This window comes from Idiotropiscis lumnitzeri, chromosome 19, assembly GCF_059441095.1.
Source record: "Idiotropiscis lumnitzeri isolate Australia: NSW breed Sydney's pygmy pipehorse chromosome 19, RoL_Ilum_1.0, whole genome shotgun sequence".
NCBI classification, from domain to species: domain Eukaryota; kingdom Metazoa; phylum Chordata; class Actinopteri; order Syngnathiformes; family Syngnathidae; genus Idiotropiscis; species Idiotropiscis lumnitzeri.
Genome location: NC_142409.1, coordinates 1,280,928 through 1,306,468, shown reverse-complemented (window position 1 = coordinate 1,306,468; position 25,541 = coordinate 1,280,928). Strand labels below are relative to the sequence as shown.

The 25,541-nt window shown below is 41.5% G+C and overlaps 1 protein-coding gene across 1 annotated transcript in view; it reads right to left on the bottom strand.

Annotated features, from left to right (window-relative positions):
- dcaf11 (ddb1 and cul4 associated factor 11) overlaps positions 1-25,541 on the bottom strand; it is a 70,780-nt gene that overhangs the window by 23,005 nt on the left and 22,234 nt on the right. The window contains exons 3-12 of the mRNA XM_088282913.1: positions 16,135-16,262; positions 15,940-16,058; positions 15,518-15,582; positions 14,620-14,720; positions 13,425-13,571; positions 13,004-13,058; positions 10,422-10,490; positions 10,153-10,210; positions 5,534-5,719; positions 3,226-3,379 (exon numbers count right to left, since the gene is read on the bottom strand). Of these exons, the coding sequence (XP_088139039.1) occupies positions 3,226-3,379; positions 5,534-5,719; positions 10,153-10,210; positions 10,422-10,490; positions 13,004-13,058; positions 13,425-13,571; positions 14,620-14,720; positions 15,518-15,582; positions 15,940-16,058; positions 16,135-16,262 (1,082 nt within the window). The remainder of the gene's footprint in view (positions 1-3,225; positions 3,380-5,533; positions 5,720-10,152; positions 10,211-10,421; positions 10,491-13,003; positions 13,059-13,424; positions 13,572-14,619; positions 14,721-15,517; positions 15,583-15,939; positions 16,059-16,134; positions 16,263-25,541) is intronic.

The window sequence follows — 25,541 nt, the reverse complement described above, 5'->3', positions numbered from 1 at the left end:
CATCTGACGTCATTGTCTTTTAAATCACGGCGCTAGTCACACACCGGTGAGCGCTTAGAAGCTAGATGACTACATCGAGCTGTTGTTGGTACGTGACTTCTTTCAATTCTTTCAAAAGTATTCTTGTTCGATTCATAGTATTCTAATATGCCTTCAACTGATAGGTGCTTCAACTACTGAACAATAATATCACTTGGTATCCCAACATACTATACAATATATAAAAATAATGTATAGATATATATGTATTGCTTTCTTTAATTAATATAGTTGCATTTTTTCCATCATAAATTCTGTTTCTATACTTTGAACATTTTTCCAACTTCCTCCCTGAGTTGAAATTTAGACATCTTATCCTAGCCCAAGAATAGATATATGGATGTGAGTATATTAGGTTTCATTCCATTATTCATTAAAATAAATAAGTAATATTACATCGGGATATCAATTGAGTGTTACACGAGGCAGAGAAGTTCCGACTAGACATAGTCGGGCTCACCACCACACACAGCCTGGGCTCTTGTACCAGTCGTCTTGAGAGGAGTTGGGCACTCTTCCACTCTGGAGTTGCCCAGGGTGAGAAGCCAAGCAAGTGTGGGCATACTTATGGCCCCCCGGCTTGGCACCTGGACATTGGGGTTCACCCTGGTGGATGAGAGGATAGCCTCCCGCCGCCTTAAGGTGGGGGAACGGGTACTGACTGTTGTTTGTGCTTACGCACTAAACAGCAGTTCAGGGTACCCACCCTTTTGGAGTCCTTGGAGGGTGTGCTGAAGAGCACTCCCACTGGAGACTCCCTCATTCTGCTGGGGGACGTCAATGCTCACGTGGGTAATGACAGTGAGACCTGGAAGGGCGTGATTGGGAGGAACGGCCCACCCATTCTGAACATGAGTGGTGTTGTTACTCGACTTCTGTGCTCGTCATGGATTGTCCATAACGAACACCATGTTCAAACATAAGGGTGTCCATATGTGCACTTGGTGCCAGGACACCTTAGGCCGCAGTTCGATGATCGATTTTTCGTGTCATTGGATTCACGGCCGCATGCTTTGGACACTCGGGTGAAGAAAGGGGCAAAGCTGTCAACTGATCACCACCTGTTGGTGAGTTTCCTCCGATGGTGGGGCAAGGTGCCGGTCCGACCCGGCAGACCCAAACGTATTGTGGGTGTCTGCTGGGAACGCTTTACAGAATCCCCTGTCAGAAAGAGTTTCAACTCCCACTTCCGGTAGAACTTAGCCCACGTACCGGCAGAGGTGCGGGATATTGAGTCAGAGTGGACCATGTTTTGTGTCTCCATTGTTGTGGCGGCCGATCGAAGCTCTGGACGTAGCTGTGGTTGGTGCCTGTCGTGGCGGCAACCACCGAACCCGCTGGTGGACACCGGCGGTAAGGGATGCTGTCAGGCTGAAGAAGGAGTCCTATTGGGCCTTTTGGCCTGTGGGACTCCGGAGGCAGCTGACAGGTACTGACTGGCCAAGCGGAATACGGCTTCTGTGGTTGCTGAGGCACAAACTCAGGCGTGGGAGGAGTTTGGTGAGGCCATGGAAAACGACTTCCAGACGGCTTTTAAGAAATTCTGGACCATCATCCGGAGTCTCAGGAGAGGGAAGCAATGCACCATTAAGACTGTTTATAGTGAAGATGGGGTGCTGCTGACATCGACTCGGGATGTTGTGAGTCGATGGGGAGAATACAGTAATCCCTCGTTTATTGCGGGGGATACGTTCCAAAAATAACCCGCAATAGGTGAAATCCGCAAAGTAGTCAGCTTTATTTTCACCTGTGGAGAGCAGAATGAGATATACGGTAGTGTATACAATGTTAAATGTATTAAAAATGTAAATTATTAGTTGGATGGCAAATTGATATGGTGTCATTTGATTCATTTATATTTCTTCATTCCTTTATATTGATTTGATAGGAGCTATAAGATACAGTTCTTATTGTGCTATATTTTATTTTATGTTAGGTATTTACAAAGATTCATGTTTAATGCTCACAGGTAAACTATGGGATTTAGAATTTAGAATTTACTGTGTTGTAAATAATGGTGTAGTTAATTTGATAATTCTGATTTGTGATTGCACATGCGCGTGTGGCGACTGTCAACTCACCAAAAAAGTCACGACTTGTCGCAAGTAAATTAGCTTTGCTCACTTAGTAGGTCACTTTGTGAGTAGATTGAGACAAGAGGATTCCTTCAGATAGGCATACTTTTTGTGACATTTGTTGGTGATGTGCCGTGAGGTTTTTTAGTAAAAAAAACAAGTTCCTTGGCGCAATACAGTTTAGTTTTTTTTACAATGTGTAGCATGCTTTTTCACGCATGATACACAAGACAACAACAACAACCAGGGAAAAAAAGAACAACAAAGGCAAGAATGAACCACATAGGTGATAGAGGGAATCTCTGTTTAGTAGATTGTTATAAAGTGATTGGCTTTGAAGCAAGGTTATTTGTTAATATACTAGCCATCAAGCCAGTATATAGTAGTTTTACCCATCTGAGAAAATTAGCACCAAGTGCATATCTCCGCAGTAAGGTAAATAGATATGGCCATTCTATTCTATCAAAGGCCTGCCTGGCATCTTGTGACAATGCCATATCCTTAGTATTGTACTTTTCATGTATTATATTCAAGACTCGACGTATATTATGAAATCCCTGACGTTTCTGTGCAAAACCGTTTTGATCATGATGTGCCAGATATGGTATGTGTTTTTCCAACCTCTTAGCCAATAATTTGCACAATATTTTAGTATCACAACTCATTAAACTTATTGGTCTAAAAGAAGAACATTCCATTGGGGGCTTCCCCGGTTTCAAAATGAGTGTTATAATCGCCAGGCGTAAGGAGGGTGGGAGTATCCCACTTTGAAACGAGCCATTATACATATTCAATAAAAGGGTAAGTAACTTTTCTTTAAAAGTTTTATAGGATTCAATGGGCAGTCCATCATTTCCACCAATTTTACCACTTTTTGTACTTTGAATGGCTTCTGAAATTTCTTCAATATTTAAATCGCTATCAAGATTTTTTTTAAGATCATCTGGTAATACGCAATCCAGGTTAAGGAAATACATTTCTTTTTTTAAATATCAGAACTTGGAAGTCAAAGTCCTGACATTGACTTCCATTTATGTTTACGAATGTTAACATGTTTTAGGAGGTTGTGCTCAGGTTTGGCTCTCAATGCCTTCCCAGTTGGACCACATACCTTTTTGGGGAACCCGCTGCCACCGGTAATCCCAATTCTGCTGGGTGACAGCCAGGCGCGATGCTGCCAATCCCTCTTTGGGCGAGAACTTCCTCACATCCCAGAGCTTGATGGACTGGTCCTTTGAGTTGCTGATCAGATAGCGTGCATCGCCCTGCCACGAAATGAACGTTGACAATTGAAGTCTGGCTGCGGATGGTAAATTAGAATTGTGGTGTCCAAATTGAACAATTCACACTTATCAGCCATACAATTATAATTTACATAATTCTATGATCTAGTGCAGGGGTGCTCACACTTTTCAGCATGCGGGCTACTTATAAAATGACCAAGGCAAAATGATCTACCTACTATAAAAATGCAAATGTATTTATATATATTTATTTATATATATCTATATATATATATATATCTATATACATATATATATATATATATATATATATTCAACATATATTTATCTATATATATTGAATATATATATATATATTGAATATATATATATATATATATATATATATATATATATATATTTAATATATATATATATATTTAATATATATATATATATATATATATATATTCAATATATATATATATATATATATATATGTATATAGATATAGTATTAGTCATATAATTAACAGAGACCAAGCCCTCTGCAAGGCTCGTAATGTTATCTTAATAGGGTACATTAATATAACTGTAAAAAAAGCCGCTTATTGGACCTCAGGCGAGAACATTGTCCATGTGATTATGATTAAATGATTATGCAAAATGTTGGTCAATTCAGTCTAAAATTCTTTCATACTTTGACTATTTTCTGTCTTTATGCTTTTTTTCTTCTTCTCTGTCAACCACATCTGACAAGTTGTCATGACATTGTGAGTGTGGCACTTCGTAAAATAGTCATCCCTACTTAATTTGTTTTGATACAAAGCATGACTGTGTGGGTTAGTATTCATTATGGTTAATATCACTGTACTGTATATTCAAGTAAGTACCTGTTATGTCAGTGATCAGTAGGTGGCGGTGTGCGACTACATCACAAAGGTAGTGAAAGAAAACCGACCAAGACCATCAAAGGAGAGTGATTATCTGTACACTGTATGAGACGTGATCCAACCAATGTGCTGACACACTGTACTTTTGTTTCTGTTTTACAGATTTCCCCCTCTCTTTAAAAAATAAAAAACAAATAAATAAATAAACAAATGTGTTGCACTCATAGGCTTTGCCCCATTCTTATACGAGCAACATGTGCATTACATATCAGACAGTTGAAATAAATAAATATAATGAGTTTATGTGGTGCTTGTTAATAATTCACCCATGGAATGGCAAAAAAAAAAAAGAAAAAAAAAAAGACTTCCACAGTGCACTTCGGGCAGAGTTGTTTTGTGTGCTGCAGTATTGTGTGCAGTAAAGTCTATTGCGATGTGTCTCATTTCTTTCCACATTAAAGCAGCTGTATTTTATAATAACTGATCCGCACACAGCAAGAGAGCCGTACGGGACAATATACCAGACGTTTCTATTCATTTATATGACAATGGAGAAAAGATACAACAGAGTTTGTTGAAAAAAAAACATTAGACACTCGAGCAGCGATTAATTATCATTTTAGTCGACGTCATTGTCAGATCACAATCTGTCAAACAACAACTTTGGTAGGTCTAATAGTTCCAAAATCTTAATAGTGCTAGTGTTAAAAAGTTTTAATTTACTGATTATTTATTTTGTTTATATATTGGGATCGCTTATGGTGGCACTCGTACACCCATATGACTTGCATCAAGTCAGCTGGGATAAGCTGCAGCAACCCTGAACAAGATAAGCGGTGTTGAAGATGAAGATGTTACTGTATATAGTTTATTGTATAGCGTTTGCATGTTCTCCCCGTGCCTGTGTGGGCTTTTCTGGGTACTCTGTTTTCCTCCAATGTTCCATGAACATGCATAGTAGGTGAATTGAGCACTCTAAATTGTCATAGGTGTGTTATGAATGTTAATGGGTGTTGTTTGACTGTGTGCCCTGTATATGGCTGCAAAACCAGTTCAAAGTGTCCTTCGCCTACTGCCCGAAGACAGCTGGGATGGCCTCCAGTACGGCCACGTATGCTGTGCGTAATTTTATGGCCAGGTAATTAAGTTTGAGGGTGCAGATGGTGTTGACCTACAGGTAAGGCTATTTATTATACTCTGCTATACTGCATATTCATTAGTCAAACTCTTCCTGCAAGAGCGTCAGGTGATGTTTGCACAACCAGATTGTTAAAACACACATCGCCTTCCACCCCCGCCCACACCTTGCTGTGGATGAAAGTGATGCCGTCCCGGTGGCCTGCCAGCTGTCCCACAGGCTGCGGGCGATCCTCCCGCAACGTTCTTCTGTCCCACACTTTGCACAGCGCATCATCGCTGCCAGAGAAGAGCAGTTGGGACGAGCTGTCGGCGAACGCCACCGCGTTCACGTCATCTTCATGGGCATCAATCTGTCAAACAAGAAAGCGAGGGGACATGTTTCAGAAAAATAAAAGTTTGCTTGTGTTTGATGTAGATTTCAAATTTCAACCCACATGAAATGACTAGTTACACTATTCCATGCAAAAAAAAACATGTTATCATTTATATATATATATTCCTTATCTTAATTCGGGTCATTGGGAAGTTGGAGCCGATCCCAGCTGATTTCAACCTGCTTCTCGCCCAATCAGTTACAGGGTTCATATTGACCAGTGATCACCAACTCTGGTCCTCAAGAGCCCCCCAACGTTGCAAGTTATGCTTGTTTCTTGGCATACGCATTACACTAATCCAGTGCTTCTCAATTATTTTCTGTTACGCACCCCCCAGCAAGAAGAAAACAATTTGCGTCCCCCACCACCCACTCTCCGTCGCAATTATAAATAATAGCATTTTTGTATAACAAACCTACACCGTGGAGTTAATAGTCGCTGTGCACAATGGGCAAGGAGAGCGACACTGCCAACTACTGGAGTGGATGTGCAATGAAGAAATTAATTATATGTTTTCAATGTATTGTGCTGCATTGTATTACATTGTTTAAGAGTGAGCTAAGAGGATCAGAGAAAGACAGGCCAATGCCCTGGTTAGGGGTAAGGGAATGGAAATATACTAGACAAGCTATGAGTCAGTGGGACTTTACAGTCGTGACTATGAGTCATGGGAACTTTGAGGAGAAGCGGGGCTATATAAACCTCGCCCGAGAAGCACGAAGGGCTCTTTCTTCGCATTTCATGGCGACACTTTGACAGAGGATTCTATTTTTGCAGTTGCATTTTTTCCCCTTTTTCGGGCCTTATGCTTTTTCTCGCCTCTGACTCAGATCCCTCGGCGGGATGCATTTTTCCTCTATCAATTGGACACCACTAAAAGGATTAATCATGATAAGGTAACAAACCTAAGAAATAATATAAGAGATGTGCGTATAGAAAAGAGAGAGAGCCTAGTCAATTTGTCCAGGTTATTTCTGTTTTTTCCCAATTTCACCTTATCGCTAATTCGAACCTCGGACACTTCAAGAACTGATCACTCTTAGAAAGCTCACTTTTAAATTCCAAACTTGAAAAATGATTTAAACTTGTTTATTCACTTTACACCCATCTACTATCGTTTATTATTGTTTTTATTTGTTTGCTATGTGAACGCGGAGACTCTGTGATATCGTCGGTTTGTCCTTTTGTATCCCGCGACTGGCGGAATCGGGTGTCGAACTTGTTAGATGTATGTTATATGATCCCTTGCATTCATGTAGATTTCATAAGATTTTTTATTCTATTCTATCTTTGTCATTCTTATGATTTTATTCATTCGCACCACTCAACCCTTCGCACGTGAACGAACGGCCGGGACCCCCCCACCTCTCGGTGAGATCGGAGGGGCCCGTTACCAATGTCGACGACATAACTTAACCAAACAAAGTTTACTCCGGCTTTAACAAAGACAACACCAAATCCGTTTGGTCCTAATGAAGACAGTTAAACCAACTAGGTCAATAAGAAACGCAATAGATTCACAGAGGCGAAGCTGCCAAAAAAACGGAATGGTCGCATTGCAAGCTCCCGATTCTGTGCGGTTACTTATGAGGGGGCCCGCGAGCGACGGAGGACCAGATTGGCTCCGTAAAAAAAACAAAAAAAAAACAGGGCAGTTAGTGAACCTATAGGCGGGTTCGCCTCGACGCCAGTTTAAAAGAATAAAAGGGTGCAAGGGTGAAAAACTCTAACTGGTTGACTGGACACTTTAAATTGTCCCAAGGTATGAGTGTGAGCGGGGATGTTCGTCTATGTGTGCTCTGCGATTGGCTGGCAACCAGTTCAGGCTGCGATTGGCTGGCAACCAGTTCAGGGTGTACCCCGCTTACTGCCCGAAGACAGCTGGGATAGGCTCCAGCACCCCCGGCGACCCTTGTGAGGAGAAACGGTACAGATAATGGAAGGGTTTGGTGTTCTTGCTCTGATGGTTTTCTCCATGGAAAATTTGCGAGAGCACCGATAGCACAAAATGAGGTTTGAAGTAATGGCCCTCAAAGTGTTAGTGGGAAAAGGCAAACATACACATACAGAAAATCAATCGATTGCTCGAGTAATTTTGGGAAATAGTTTTGCATACTAGATATGCTGTGAAAATTTTTGTTGGAATTTCAAACATTTTTTACATTACGCCTGTTATCACGCGCCTTTCAGAAGCGGTATTTAAAGACACATAATCAGCTGGCAGGATCCGTCTCAGGTTTGCTAAATCACATTGCTTTGCTAAAATCATTTTTGTATATACTCGTCTCATATGAAGCAAAATAAAAGGTGTGGCAAATTTGGCATGTTTGACAGACACAATCCTTGCTGTGCCAACTCATTATTTCAGCTTCCACATCAGTTTGTGCGCTCAATCGAGTTTTTCAATGTGCAAACCATTAGTAAATGTAATAGGGACACAGTTTGGGTTTTGCTAACATCGTGTCTAGGGATGGGCAACACTGGCCTTCTTTCTACATTATCAGATACTTGCGACGGCTGCCAATGCAATCACAGATACTAAGATGCTCCTTTTGAAGCTGTTCTAGTTTCAGCAAGTCAATGGCATGCAACGCTGACAGAACATTTTTAGTACGTTTATTTGCCAACTCAGTTTGTCTGGTGAAGATAAGCGGTACAGAAAATGGATGAATGATACATCCTTGTTCTTCCTGTCACACGGCCATTAAGTGGGAATTTTTAATCTTTTAATGTAACTCAATATGGGTGGTATGATGACTTTCTTTCATGGTTAATGAGCATTTTACTTTGAAATGCATCCTTGTCCATTCGCTTATATGCCCATATCAATGTTTATATTAATGCTTGAAGTCTATTACGAGTGTGTTGCTAGCAAAATTTTTATGTACGTTTGTTAACTCAATGTGGGTGGTATTTTTTTCAGCGTTACAGTATTTCATGCATATACTTAATTTACACATTTACCTGATTTAATCAACTTAGAAAAATAGAATGTTGTTATTAATCAGAGAAGAGAAGCTCTATTTTAAATGTTGAATGCATTACAGGCAATGTAGCTATTTTACTCATCAGTGTGTATTGTAGAGAGTGCTAAACTCACCTGTAATCTATTTGTTTGTACTTATTTTTTAGAATATGATAATCATTAGTCCATTTAATAGTGTTCTTATTTAGAAATGGTTTAAAAATCCATATTTATTAACATTGGTTAAAATAAAATATTTACACCGAGATCAGTCATGAGCTCTATTTTCCAAATTCATTGTGTCGTGTTGAACAGTTAAAAGTTGAAACTGTAATTTGCACTTCAATTTAATATAAACAATCAACTCAGGCAGTTGTTAGTTTTATGTTTGAAAGTGTTATCAATTGATTACAAATTAATAATAAATTTAAGAAATAATTATTTGCATTTTATATTGGACTTTAAATCTTTATTGCAGAGTGAATGTTGTGTCTTTGGTAAGAAATAGCATTTCTTTGAAATTATCTGTCATTTGTTTAATTGAAATTCCAAGTATCAAGAGTTGAGTACAGGAAGTCCTCGAATTTCAACGTGCTCGATCTACTCGTCCGACATTTTAAGTTCACGCTGCAAAAAATACAGATCGAATTTTTTTGCCTGTATACGACCTAAATCTGAATTTTTTTTTAATGAAAATCTGAACCGCTGCAATTGGCTGGCAACCAGTTCGGGGTGTACACTGCCTACTGCCCGAAGACAGTTGGGATAGGATCCAGCACCCCCACGACCCTCGTGAGGAGAAGTGGATTGGACATTGAAGTGAAGGACAGTCCGAATGGGTCAATTCAGATTTTTTTCAGATCCGACATGGGGCACTTTAATAAGTGGTCCTATATTGGATACTAAGGTCGCATGGATCTGTCATTGAGGTCATCTGGAGCCCAAAATGCGCTCTCGCGTGGGCAGAGAAAGAGTACTTTCAGCTAGGAGATGGACTCAGCAAAGTTGTTTTGAGTAACAACATTGACTTTATATTTTACTTTAATTTATTCTCACTTGAAACATCAAGCATGAAGTGGACATTTATGGTGATAGTAAAGATTCAGCCTTTTTTATGAACAGGAATAACGAAACTCCATGAAATGAGATTGAAAAGACTTGTCCCATCATTACCCCTAAATTCTGGATTTGTACCTCCTATCAAATCACTCCACTGTAGAAATGCCCTGACACGCTGGACCAAATTTACTTTTGTATAACACTACGTCATGAGTGAGGGTTAATTATGATTTATATGGAAATTTGTGTTACATCGCCAGTGTAGGAACCAAACCCGTTTGTAAATTTAGGACTTCGTGTACTTGGAAAAAGAAAAGGGAAAATCTAACATCCCTAGCCTTGGTTCACCTTGACAGCACAGACAGAGTGGACATGACCCGCTCACCTTCAGTGTTCTTTTATTCTGCTCGAGGTCAAAGACATAAAGACAGCCGTCATTTGCTCTGAAGAGAGAGGAGAAGAAGAAACTGAACAAACTTATGTAATGCGTCAGTCTATTGAGAAGCTGCTTGTGCTCAACAATCAGGAATTCTATTTCGGACAGTGTGTTATGAGCTTCTTGATTGAACAAACAGACCTGAGAAAATGACAAGACGATTAAATTGAAACATGCGGAAAAAACTGCTATTATCTGCAAAAGTAAACTGCATTCACCCTCCCAGGATCTCTTTGCCATCTGCGGATGCAGCCAGCGAGAACACACAGAACCTCCTCTCATCTGGACTACAAAACAAAAAACATACATGCAAACAGGTTAATTGACGTCAACTGAAACAACACTTGACTGTACACGACAGGGCTGCACGATTAAGAAAGAAATATTAATCACAATTATTTTAGCAATAATTTAAATCACGATAAAAAAAAACGCTTATTTCGAGGGGTTACGAAACGAAAACATTTATAAATGAAACTAATCAAATTGACTTTATCTTAAAATTAAAAAAGAAGATGCAAATATATACATTCCGGAATGGTTTCCTTGTATAAACAAACATAGTGCTTTGGAGTTTACTTGCTATACACTAAAATTGCCATAGAACCGTTGTAACATCTAAATAAACAATTTCAATAGAATGCCCACATTTTGAATTCTGGTATGAATACTATAGTATTAGACATTGTAAAAGGAGTACTATTTTAACAATGTTTTATATATAATAGATACTGTATATCAGCCATCACCAAATGGCGGACCGCGGTCCAGATCCGGACCGGACCCAATCTATGATAAATTTTTTTCAGGGCGCATTCGCAAACGTTGACGCTGCAATTCTAGTTAATACGGAAACGACGTCTTTGATTTGAGCCAATCAAATCTTTTGTATACAATCCACTGCCAATTGCGCAGCAGACCGGAAGAGAGTGCTGCTGGCAGTATGCCTTGCTAAAAAGTTAGCAAGGTCGATGCGTGTTGTTTTAAATTAATGGAAGGAGAACTTTAGTTTCGTTCTGGCTGCAGCCGATTCAAAACCAGTGTGCATCATATGCTCCGAAACCGTCGCAACATTGCGAAGCACCACTACGAAACAAAGCACCGCCCTTTGGTGCAAAGTTATCCGTTGCAGTTTGAGGTGAGCACACGTAAAAACATCGAACTTCGAGTCCAGTATAACAGATTTTTACATTTTCGTTTACAGCCCAGCGGCATGCAAACAAATGTTCACTAAAAGTATCATGGATTTTGGGGAAACATAAAAAAGGAAGTTGTGAAGGAGTGCTTAAATGCGGTTGCACAAACATTAGTTAAAGGAAAACACAAAACCCAGATGTATGAAATAATCTACCAAATCCCAATGGCCCTGACTCCGTTCCAACCCAGATTTAAGTCAGTGGCAGGGCAGTCACAAACTCATTTATCTCATTAAGAGAAGTTAAAAAAATATTCAAAAGAAAAGGTGGTGTCAAAGCTCATTTTGATGAGGACAGCCATTTTTATTGATTGTGTACTGAACATGTTGACCTGATTTACTTGGATAATTAGGCTTTCCGTTTTTTTTTTTAACTCTTTGATTTAAGAAAAAAAAAGGTAAAAGATGTTAACTCAATGCTTAGCACTTGATATATTTCTGCAGGAGATATTTTACTGTTTTTTCTGGAAGTGGCACCCTTAAGTTCCGGGAGCCACATTTTATGGAATGTGAAATAAACACCTTATATTTGTTTGACTGGCAAACGTGTTTAATGGGAACATTGCTAAATATATAGTATATAAGTGCGCTCTGTAGAAAATGACTAAATATTGAAACTACAAAAAAATGTGAACAAAGGCTAGACATTAAGGGAAGTTGGACTTTGGTTCGGACCTTTTAATTGGAAGAAATTTTAGTCGTGGACCTCTGTGACTTTTAATTGAATACCTCTGGGCTAGACATTAAGGGAAGTTGGACTTTGGTTCGGACCTTTTAATTGGAAGAAATTTTAGTCGTGGATCTCTGTGACTTTTAATTGAATACCTCTGGGCTAGACATTAAGGGAAGTTGGACTTTGGTTCGGACCTTTTAATTGGGAGAAATTTTAGTCGTGGACCTCTGTGACTTTTAATTGAATACCTCTGGGCTGGACATTAAGGGATGTTGGACTTTGGTTCGGACCTTTTAATTGGAAGAAATTTTAGTCGTGGACCTCTGTGACTTTTAATTGAATACCTCTGGGCTAGACATTAAGGGAAGTTGGACTTGGGTTCGGACCTTTTAATTGGGAGAAATTTTAGTCGTGGACCTCTGTGACTTTTGATTGAATACCTCTGGGCTGGACATTAAGGGAAGTTGGACTTTGGTTCGGACCTTTTAATTGGAAGAAATTTTAGTTGTGGACCTCTGTGACTTTTAATTGAATACCTCTGTTGTATATAATAATCGTTTGTTTACGATTATGTCAAGTTGGTCGTTGAATGTAATAACCGTAAACGTAACTGAATTTCGATTAATTGCACAGCCCTAGTACACGACACACAAAAAAAAAATCAATTGATGCATCACATCTTTTAACAATGATAGTTTTTAAAAGGTACATGAGGCTTATGATGGTGGCGTGTTAGGGGGGGAGCGCAATCACTTCTGTGATTAACAAGAACACAAATGGCAAAATGATGGCTCTGGAGAAAAAGGATGACAAAATGTGACATAATTATCAAATCTTCCAAATGGTAATGGAGGGAAGAGTAGACCCATTTCATGGAGTGACAAATTACCCGCTGGGAAAACATTTAAGTTACTATGAGGGGAAACACTAACTTGAGGTCCAATGCATTGTGGTTTTCACTGTCCCCATCAATACTGCACAGATGAACTGCAGGAGAAACAAACAGATAAATGCTCAGCATTTGTCACTCAAATGAATAAATGTTTTAAATCAGCATTTAAAAAAATAATAATGCAGATGCTCACTCACAATCCAACTCACTTATTACATCATCTAATGGCCAGTTGTGTGTATTTATTTGGGATTAAGGTGTTTATTTGAACAAATAATTGTCTTAAGTGTGAAATTTATATGACGGTTGCTATAGAAATCAGAGTGTCCCAATCCAAGAGCTATTGGAGGTGAGGTGTTTATTGGTTAGACATTCCGCCTCAAGCTGCTATACGACGAAATATTGTAAGTACACAGAGGAGAGAGATAAAATATCCGGACTCAATTGCGCCCCCTCCTTACTGTAGTCCGACCAGCTCGAGTAAAGGACGTGTTGCGCGTCCGGCATGAAGCAGACGTCCAGAACGCTCCAGCCGACATCTCGAGCCTTGACTGTTTGTCGTAGTAGAAAGCGTCCTCTGCTTGTGTCATACAAGCGTATGTTCTGATCTGAAGCAGAAAATACTCTTAAAATGGAACAAACCATATTTGACATTTCACATGCTACAGTGCACAATGCTCGAAAGAATTTCAATATGTCAGTTTTAATGGGTGATGTCTGCAATCGTTAACACATCCCATGCCCATTAGACTGGATTAACCAAGTATTTTAAACCATATTTTCGCGACCAAAAGACGCGCCATATCAAAGGGTTCAGCGTCAGTTGTAGGAGCTATTTATGTATTTAGCACATACACTGGGCGCAGGACACTATGAGGCGCATGCTAGCTCGCGCATGCTAGCTCGCACATGTTAGCTCAGGCATGCTAACCCGCACATGCTAGATTTCATTCAGAAAAAGACAGTTTTGTCAATAGCACTACCACAGATGCTGTAGGAGCTCGCATGACAACTCAGCAGATAATGTCAGGGGAGGGATGTCACTGGTCACCACACTCTGGAGTCACGGTTTTAAATCAAAACCAAAACTATCACTGAACAGCATACAAGCAAACAATGAAACAAAGAAAAACAACAACATTCATTTCTCATGCCATTCATATCCCAAAACAAAATAAAAGAGAGATATGAGTGGTGTGCTTTGGGCAGTTTTTTTTTTATGCAGTCTTTTGTCTAAACCTATTGCTTGCAAAAACATAAATGATAAGACTACATCGTGGACAGCTGCCCTTTTATCCAGCTTTCTCCCGCAAGCACATACTGGTCTGTTCGAACTGGCTCTCTCAAACCATCACCAAAAGATGTATTCAGATAATTTATTTGTCACAGTCAATTCAAAGCGCAATAGTCTCAGACTTTAACCAGCAGGGTGTGCTAACATGCACTCTGTAATGCCCTAAGGGGCATCGCCGTTCCAATTAGATAGCATGTGTACAGATATATGGGTCTCAGTCTATACACAAGGCGCGTCGCATTACAGGGCGCCCCGTCTATTTTGGGCCATTTTTTAGACTTTAAAGTGCGCCTTATGGTCGCGGAAATACTGTAATTTAACAACCATTATATTTCAGTTTTGTTTTGGTTTGGCTAATTTACCCTGACAGGCAGAGAGAAACATGTTGCCATCCTGGCTGTAGACACCACAGAAGACTTTGTGGTGGTATGTAGCCTTTTGAGAGACACAGTTTGGCAGGAAACTAGAGTGGAAACATAAGAGATGTACAGCATGATTCATCTCGTAAATACATGACACCGATTACAAAAAAAGTAACGGGAACCCTCAGAACCATCTATTCCGATGGCCAGATAAGTTGATTTTTCTTTACAGTTTTTTTATTTTGCTTTTGATTGTTTTTCACTTTCAGTTGGATAACAGGTATGCTAAAGCAACAGAAAATGGTAGTATCCGCACAAGAAACACATCTCAACACCATAAGTAGCCCATCTAGCGTCACAAAGTGCTTTAATGCAAACTATTTCGGTTTCGTGAGCTATCGGTAATTTACGTTTCTGAACGTGAATGAAGAATTGCATATTTACCCAAATTTCAGCCGGCTCACTGGGCTTCTCTGACAATTAAAAAAATTGTCTAACCTATATAGCCTCTGTCTCATTGAGCCCCAACTGTATGTTGTTGTTTTTTTGTCACGGTACCTAAAAACTTGCAAAGGTTGTAAACTCTTTGCGATCAGAAAAACTTTTTGTCACAACAACTGTTTGGGAACATCTTCGCAACATTTTGCAAAATTTAACAAACCCTGACAAAAAAAAAATAAATAACTTTTGCTACATTGGCAAACACTCAAACCTTTGCTGTCCAGTGAGATTCAGGCTTCACATTCAACCACCATAACTGTGTTCAAGAATGCAACTAAATAAGTACATTTACAATTCATTTAAAAACCTAAATTGATTGAAGCCTCCTGTTATGAAACATACCCCAAGTCAAAGTGAAATTCCAAGCAGTCACTGTGTTGTGTCTACTTGTACTTACTGCGAGCGGATGCGACTGCACTGTCCATGGGAAAAGCTTGAGCCTCTACATCTTCCTTGTGCCCTCTAATCAAGATGACGAAAACACACACTTGCTTTGGTTCATAAGAGGTCACAAAATAAGGAAACATGTTGATCATTGTTTTCCAAAGCAACAGCAGATACTGTATTTTCAAAAGTCTCATTTTGATTAAAGACAAAACACCATCCTATTGCTTTCAAAATATTTACTGTTGAGGGGCTGAAATCAGAGGATTTTGACAATTTTAAGTTTAAAAATGTCTCTAAATGATTAATTTATTATCATAATAGTTGTGAATTTATTTGATAGTCCATTAGATGTCAATTAATTAATTAATTGTGACACCACTACTTTTAAGTATCTACAGTTGCACTGTTGCACGGTTGAGCTTCATGACTCACCTCTGTTAGCATGTGAGTGAAACTTGTTTTACCATGCCGGTCAGATGAAGCAGTGGCTAGCAGGATCTCAGTACGGATCTCACTGCGGTCCACCTCATGCGTGTCAGGCTGGGTGTCCACTATCAAGGTAACACATAATTCAGAACTGTCGACAGTCATGCAGAACATTTCATATTTGCTTCTTTCTGAGGTTACCAGGCGGATTGTAGCGGTTGCCCAGCCGTCCCTCCCATGCCCCATCGCTGTCCTCATCGGAGTCTGAGTATGACTGGACCAGCTGTAGCCCCGTGGCTTCACTGCCATGGACCACTCTGACCTGGCCCCTGCACAAACACAAACAATTTTGAATTACAATGGAGATCTTCATGACAGTGAGTGTGTCGCTCCTACTTTCCCTGATTGCTTCACCACAGGTTTACAAGAAGTCATACAAGTGAGTACTTCATCTTTTGAGTGTACTTGTATGTTGACCCTCGAACAGTGGTTGCTCAAGGGCTACATTTGATTTGGAATACAGACAGAAGGATTATGTCATCCTACATGAAGTCAAAATGTAAATTTTATAAAGAGTAATCAATGCCTAGTGAGTGATGTCAGTAGCTGCCGTCAGTCAGGTTCACAATTTATTTGATCCTTGTGTGTGTTTTCATTTTGTAAATTGTGTGTTTGACTGTCCCATTCAATAAACAGTGAAAAGTGCACGACTGTGGCTTTGCTTGTCTACATGCATGCAAGGGAATGACAGTAACTAAAAGGGACACAGGCCAAATTCACATGTATGCCTTGACCAGTAGTAACTAATTAGTTTAGCTGGAAAAAGTGCCAACAACATGAAAAAACACCCCTATAATAATTTATTACACTTTTTTTGGGCAAACCTTTCCACAAAAAAGGCACATTCATCTTGGCTAATAGGGAAGTGACATCACACATCCTCAAGATCAGCAGTTTGCGAATGCAGACAATGCACGTTGGCCAACGAGGAGGAGCCCAAAACAAACAATAGCATACTGTACAGCACAGTTTTGTAGTTTTGAACAAAAATAACCCCTGGCATGCACACGGACATAGTTTGCCACAAAAAAAGGATATTCACACAGACCTCTGAGAAAGGACAAGCAAGTCCATTTATGGAGAGACCATTTTACACACAAGGATTACAATAATTTTATACAGTTTGAGATGGGGCAGGGAGAATGGCAGTGATTAAACCAAAACACTATCAAGTTTTCCAAGCTGAGCAAAGAGGCTACCTTAAGACCTGGCTATCGCCAATTGCGAATGTAAGATCTACGAAAAGAGAGTTAGGCATTGTAGGAAGGACGCACAATTACACTCCACGGACCTTATTTAATTTCCCAATTTACTTGAGTCAAGTCTGAGACTACAACAAAGACAGGGGATGGGCATCTTGCTGAACAAGTGACAGCTGTTTATAGTATTGGCATGCAGTAGCTTCGGACAGTTTTCTTTGACGATTCCAAGTGGATTTCTAATGATTTTTGGAAAAGGTAATTGTTGTGTTGCAGTTGGCTTTCAACTCACCCTTGAGCAAACCATGCAAATATATAGTTTCACAAAAAAAAAAGGCAAGCCTGTGAGATATGTGAGATGTTACGATATTAACCGTACCTCTTCTGCCCTGACCATGTGTAGAACTGAAAATATGGTTTAGACAGCGAGCTAAACAATTTTCCAATAAAAAACACAAAGAGGAGTCTTGCTTCGCGTTTTTATGGAAGTCCTTTTTGCTAAACTGCAACAAATACAGAGAATGACAAAAAAAACAAGTGGATAAGTAAACAGATCTGAATATATATATGTAAACACACAAAACATGTGCTAACCTTGACTGGTATTGGATGAAATTATATTTCAAGACACATTCAATCACAACAAAGGGAAACACAAATGCTGTCATCTTAAATGTAACAAAAAGGCTTGTAAATTAAGAATGTCCGCTGAACTAATAAACATGCTGCATAGAAATGTGTTAAGTTATATATGTACTCACAGATTGTGCCAGAAATTAGCAAAATCAAGGAGGATGCAGTATGAACGAAAATAAAGCCTTCTTCATTGGCGACCGAGTGTTCAAAATGGCGCCCGTGTCAAGAATGAATGCTTCGATAACTTTCACCACTAGATGTCGCTGATGTCACATCTATTCTAATTTCTGAGTCCAGAACACTCCCCGCTTGGCATCTATACGATGGCAACACAACTCACACAAATAACAACGTACAATTGTAACTTATGGCGAGACACAACAGACATCAAACAATCGTATGTTGAGTCGAGACATTGACTTCTTATTTTCTATGTAGAGGCCTCAGAGGTCAAGAGAACGACCTCTGACACTGGCCTCAAAAACAGTCGCTGTTCACCTTTCCGGACAACTTTCACTTCAATTCTCCTGACACATCCATCTTCACTCGCGAACGTCTTGGTGATAAGCCCGACTGGCCAGTCATTCCTCTTCATTTGAGCTTCCTTCAAAAGAACAACATCTCCTTCCTGCAGGTTCGGCTTCTTGGTCCTCCATATACGACGAAACTGAAGTCCACTCATATACTCCTTCTTCCAGCGATCCCAGAACATGTTAGCGAGGATCTGGACCCGCCGCCATTGACTCCTCAAGAGATCCCCGTCATTGAACTGGCCAGGTGGTACATGCGGTGTGCCAACCTTCTGGGTCAGGAGCATAGCAGGAGTGAGTATTACAGGCTGATCTGGATCAGTGGAGACAGAAGTGAGGGGCCTTGCATTGATAATTGCAGTAACTTCAGCCATAAAAGTCACCAAAACTTCATGCGTGAGCCTAGCTTGGCCATGCTGAAGGAGCATGGCATCCAGGATACGGCGTACAACACCAATCATCCTTTCCCATGTTCCACCCATGTGAGAGCCATGCGGGGGATTAAACTTCCATCTGCACTCCTGTTCTGCAAGGTAGTTGTCAATTAGTGTGTTGTGGCAACCCCTTTTGTCAATCTGCAGCTCTCTGCAGGCACTCACAAAGTAGTGCCACAGGGCCCCTAATGGCGAAAAAACGCCTGAGCGAATTTATGAAGCATGACGTATCCATAGACTCGATCACCTCAATGTGGACCGCCCGCGTACACATGCAGGTAAAAATGACTGCCCATCTTTTGGCATTGGCTTGACCACCTCTAGTTTTCCGCGACATCACCAACCAGGGGCCAAACACGTCCAGGCCGACATATGTAAAGGGTGGATCGGTACGTAGTCGGTCGGTAGGCAGGTCAGCCATGATCTGTTCTTCCTGTTTCCCTCGCAGCTTGCGGCAGGTCACACAGTTGAAGATGAAGCTACTGATCGCTCTCTTTCCTCCAACGATCCAGAATCCGGCTGCCCTGATGGCTCCTTCTGTGAAATGTCTGCCCTGGTGACAAACTCTCTCGTGGAAGTGTCGGACCAGCAGCTGAGTAACGTGATGTCTGCTCGGAATAAGTATAGGGTGCAACTCATCGGATGTGATCTGGGCTCTCGCTAGCCGACCTCCAACCCTGAGGATTTGATCAGGATCGATGAATGGACAGAGCTTGCTGAGTGGGCTTGTCCTAGGGATTGGTCGCCCCTCTTGGAGGCGTTTGATATCCTCTGCATACGTTTCACCCTGCACGGTAAGAATGATCGTTGCTTTGGCCTGTTTGAGCTGCTCTTTGTTGAGGTGTTCACGGCACATGTGAAAGCCGTTACAAATGTTGTCCTTGGACCCCTTGGTAAAGGACTTAGCGATGTGTCCAAGTCGTGCAACAGCCTTTAGGAGGCGATTCCAAGCCGAGAACCGTTCGAAGCGTGTACTTCCAAGTTTGCTGTGTAACAAATTGGTGACACAACTGGTGGCTTCTGTCCGTAGATCTACATCTGACTCAGGATTAACAAGGCTGAAAGTCTTTTCAGGGGATAGGATCTCTTTTCTGGTCGTGAGGAAAGCAGGTCCCGTTACCCAGGTAGAAAAGGCCAGCTGCTCTGCCGGCAATGAACGGGTGGCATGATCAGCTGGATTGTCAGTCGTGTGCACATAACACCACTGATCTGCCTTAGTGGAACGTCTGATGCGCTGCATGCGATTGTGGACATAAATGTAGAACCGCCTTGCCTCATTGTAGATGTAGCCAAGCACCACTTTGCTATCGGTGAAGAACTTGACATCATCCAAAGCCATGTCCAACTCCTCTCGAAGCAGATCTGCTATTTCCACAGCCAATACAGCGGCACAGAGCTCGAGTCGTGGAACTGTGATCTCAGGTTTGGGGGAAAGCTTTGCTTTCCCGAAGATGAACCCTACTTCGCTGTGACCCTTGACATCTGTCACTTTCAGATAAGCGACTGCAGCTATAGCTTTTGTGGAGGCGTCACAAAAAACACACATTACTTTTCTCTGAGCTGCAGACAGAGGGAGTGACGTGTACATTCTTGGAATTTTCAGCTCTTGTAAGTCCTTCAATCCATCTTTCCATTTTTGCCACTCTTCTTGACTCTCTTTTGGGAGTGGTACATCCCAGTCACTACCATTGCGAGTAATGTCTCGGAGTATAGATCGACCCTGAATGCTGACGGGCGCAGCAAATCCCAGAGGGTCATACAAACTGTTCACAGACAGTACGCCACGTTTTGTGAATGGTCTCTCACAGGTGTCCACTCGAAACTGGAATGTGTCCGTGGACAGGTCCCAGCCAAGGCCCAGGCTGCGTTGCATGGGTGTGAAATCCTGCCCAAGTTCCATCCCTTGCAGCTCCTTGGCAAGGTCTTTATTTGGAATCGCTCTCATAACATCCGGGCTGTTGGATGTGATTTTGTGCAATCGTAGATTGGATTGAGCTAGGATGTGTTGCGCTCTCTCCAACACGTCAACTGCTTCCATCACACTGGAGAATGACTTGAGTCCATCATCGACATAAAAGTGGGTTTCAACGAAGAGTCTCACATCGGCTCCATACTCCTCTTCTCCTTCCACGGCCGTCTTCTTCAGCCCATATATGGCAACGGCTGGTGACGGGCAATTTCCAAACACGTGGACTTTCATGCGGTACTCCACAATGTCCCCGTCGATCTGATGGTTGTGAAACCACAGGAAGCGCAAGTAATTTCGATGCGTATCTTGAACTAAAAAGCTGTGGAACATTTGTTGTATATCAGCCATTATCGCTATAGGTTCCGATCTGAAGCGTACAAGCACACCAACCAAACTGTTGTTCAGATCTGGGCCCCTAAGCAGCACATCATTAAGGGATGTGTTGTTGTGCTGAGCACTCGAGTCGAAGACTACTCTGATTTGGCCTGGCTTCTGGGGATGGTAGATACCAAAGCTTGGCAGATACCAGCATTCTTCATCATATTTCAGAGGAGGGGCTACTTCTGCATGTCCATTACAGAACATCTGTTTCATGAATTCCACATAGTGGCCCTTCATTTCTGGTTTCTTCTTCAAGGTACACCGAAGTGACAGAAGACGTTTGAGTGCTTGTTCCCTGTTGTTTGGTAAGCGCTGTCTTGGAACCCGGAACGGAAGTGGTGCCACCCAACTGTTTGATTCATCCTTAGAGAAATGTTCACTCATGATGCGAAGGAAGATTTTATCCTCAACTGATAGTGCCAGTTTATTGTCATCTACCGAATGGCAAAAAATCTGCTTGCCGAGCTTGTCTTGGGCTGAGCTTCTGTGAAGCTGTTTGGGATGTTCAGCTGCGAACCTCTCTTTGGCACAGATGCTGTTTACGCAGGGTGTAAAGAAGCTGGCTCGACCATTCTCCAGGATACTGGTCCTGAAAGTGTTCACAATGGGTTTGTGGGCTCCCTTAAGGCACACATCTCCGATAATTACCCATCCCAAATCAAGGCGTTGGGCGTATGGTGCATTATGTGGCCCATTGCATTGACTGCGGACTTTGTGGACTTGAATGATATCCCGTCCCAGCAGCAGAAGGATTTCAGCTGAGGGATCAAGAGGGGGTATCTTGGAAGCAATTGATCTAAGATGGTGATGGTGTATAGCAGCCTCGTGAGTTGGAATTTCCTCTCTGTTATTTGGTATCAGATTACACTCAATGAGTGTTGGTAGTGCTAGGGAAACTGCGCCATCCATAGACTCTATCATAAAATCTGTGGCTCTTCTTCCACTGGTCTCCGTTATGCCAGAGCATGTTTTCAGCGTGTAGGGGCAGACCATTCCTTGAACGCTAAACATGTCAAAGAAGGCGGTTTTGGCCAGTGACTTGTTACTCTGGTCGTCCAATACCACATACATTCTCTTCTTCTGTTCAGGATGCCCTTTAGGATACACCATGACCAGACACATTTTGGAGCATGACTTCCCTCTTAAACCCTCCCCGTTGACCTCTGTGCAGCTGGAGGTCATTACAGGCGAGTTCTCCTGAACTTCCTCCCCGCACTCGCCCCCTGCTGAAGTGATGGGTTCTTTTGGCATCCAGGGAGGTGGACCCTCATGTAGGGCTGAGATGTGGCGGTCACTGTTGCACTCAGCGCAGCGAATGTCAATCTTACAATCCCTGGCTTTATGGCTTGTTGACATACAACATCTGAAGCAAATATAATGCTCTTTCAGGAAACTCTTCCTTTCTTCCAAACTCTTCATTCTGAAACCCCTACATTTCCTGAGAGAGTGTGGTTTCTAGTGAAGGGGACAGTTCTTCTCTGGGTCTATGCGAGAGTTGTCTTCATCTGAGGAGTTGGAGGCCTCAACCTCTGTTTTATTTGCTGAGACAGGAAGTTTAGCTTTCCACTGCTTAGGTAAAGGCTTCTCATCCTTGCAGGGTGCTGTGCTGAAACCTTGGAGGGAAAAACTCGGATGCATTCTCATGTCTGCTTGACTATTCACAAAGTCAACAAAAAAGGAAAAAGGGGGATAATGGACGAGGTGCTCTTTCTTGTATGCCGTCCCTCGACTAACCCATGTGTCTTGGAGATTATGCGGAAGCTTTTCCACAATTGAGTTTATGCCTCTGGCTGAGTCAAGGAAACTGAGACCTGGTAGGTAGCCTTCATTCTTTGCGGCTTCTATTTCAAGGAGAAGGTCTGCAAGCTCCTGAAGACGTTGGTTATCTTTGTTTGTGATTTTTGGTAAATCTTCCAGACGTTGAAACAACGAAGCCTCGATCACCTCTGGAGAGCCATAAGCTTTATCCAAACGTTGCCATAGCTTGTCGAGTCCCACTGTTGGATTGTTGACATAGACCGCTCTGATCCTCAGGGCATGTTGAAGGGACTCCCCGCCAAGCCACCTGGTGAGTAAATCTAGCTGCTCGCTAGGTTTGAGCTTCAAACCTTCTATGGCATTGTGGAAAGAAGATTTCCATGACAAATAGTTCTCTGGACGATTGTCAAACACTGTGAACCCTGCTGTGAGGAGGTCGCGACGAGCGAGGAAAGCGACGAGGTCAGCGACGTCTGTAGACCTGAGTGCATGCTTGTCACTGACCTTGTGTGGTGAACTCGCTGTGCTGATGTCCTGTGGTAAGTAGGGAGTGAAATTATCGTGTTTGGCATGAGGAGACATTTGGTGGAGCATGTCTTGAGGTTGTTTGCAACTTTGTGTAGTAAGTGGCAATATGTGCCGCAACACGTGCTGATTGGCATCAACGGCGTCGTCGCGTTGGGGTTGTAAAGTATTTCCTGTCTCTCTTTTATCATCACATTCATCCTTTATTCGATGGCTGAAGTGCGTATTAATATAGTCATTTGTACGTTGCTTTGAATCCGCCGGTGATAAAGGGGAGCCAATAGCTGCATCAATCTCAGCGTTTTGGTTTTCTGCAGCAGCTTCGAGCACCTTTGCAGCAGCCAGTGCAGCTTCAGCTTCGCCTTCTTCTTTAAGAGCGTTCAGTGTTGCATCAATTCGCGTGCGTTGAACCATCATGTCGATTTGAAGCTTTGCATATTCAGCTTTTTTCCGTGCAGCTTCCGCCTTTGCACGTGCTCCTGCTGCGATCTGGCTTGAGTTTGATTTGGAAGAGCGATGCGAGGATGACGCTCTGCTTGCATTTGACTTGGAATGACGTGAAGACGACACATTTGAAGCTCCACATTCTGACTTAACTTCCAAGTTAGATATTTCATGTTGGTCGGACATACTGCTTTAGTAGTGTATAGGACACCCACAATTGCGCTCTTGATATGGCAATCTTTTCACTCTTCTGCCCTGACCATGTGTAGAACTGAAAATATGGTGTAGACAGCGAGCTAAACAATTTTCCAATAAAAAACACAAAGAGGAGAGTCTTGCTTCGCGTTTTTATGGAAGTCCTTTTTGTGAAACTGCAACAAATACAGAGAATGACAAAGAAAACAAGTGGATAAGTAAACAGATCTGAATATATATATGTAAACACACAAAACATGTGCTAACCTTGACTGGTATTGGATGAAATTATATTTCAAGACACATTCAATCACAACAAAGGGAAACACAAATGCTGTCAGCTTAAATGTAACAAAAAGGCTTGTAAATTAAGAATGTCCGCTGAACTAATAAACATGCTGCATAGAAATGTGCTAAGTTATATATGTACTCACAGATTGTGCCAGAAATGAGCAAAATCAAGGAGGATGCAGTATGAACGAAAATAAAGCCTTCTTCATTGGCGACCGAGTGTTCAAAATGGCGCCCGTGTCAAGAATGAATGCTTCGATAACTTTCACCACTAGATGTCGCTGACGTCACATCTATTCTAATTTCTGAGTCCAGAACAGTACCCATTAATCATATTAATGAGCAAAACTTTAAATAGATGAACAATTTATTTCATTCAAAAACAACTTTTTCATGCAATTGATTCACATGGGCACTGAAACGTTCCTGTTTTCAATTTCTGAAAAAGGCAGGACTCTAAAACGCAGAACAAGGCAAGATGGTTTTTACAAGATTTGTTCACAGAAAAAACGCAGCACCGACAAAGTTCAACAAATGACGCAGGTAAAACATTTCCCAGGCAATAAACGCGGAGAACTAAAACCGCTTGCTGAAAACAAGGTGCAAGGAAAAGTAATAACGAAAATCGCTTGTTTCAAGACAAGGTATTTCAATTTACGTGAGGATGAAACAGAAACAAATAGCAAAAATGTCGAAAGTACTTATGACTATAACACAAGACAAAACGGTTAAACATGCCGTCTAAATATTCAACACACTTGGATACAATCATCGTGTTCAATGAAAATAATCCGACACGGTGTGGTCAGCAAGCAAGTCCTTAAATAGTCCCTGCTAATGACTGGGTTGAGTCACGGGTGCGTGGCTGGAACGCACGCCTCCCCAAACGACTGCTGGAGGGTAACGCCCCCAGTCCAGCGGGGCAGAAAACAGAATAGGGACATGACAAAAACAGAGACATGACAGGCACAACCTGCCAGCTTTCTGTGCCCCTCGTTAGTTTATTTTGTGGCTGTATGCAGTAAGATCTCTGTTAAAAAGGCAAATGCGTAATGAAACGATTTGTATCCGTAATCATTTCCCCGTGAGTACGAATCAGAGTTGCGAGGGTTTGAAATTTTTTCTTGTGAGTACGAATCAAAATTGTGAGGGTTTGAATGTTTTTTCTTGAAAGTACCAATCAAAA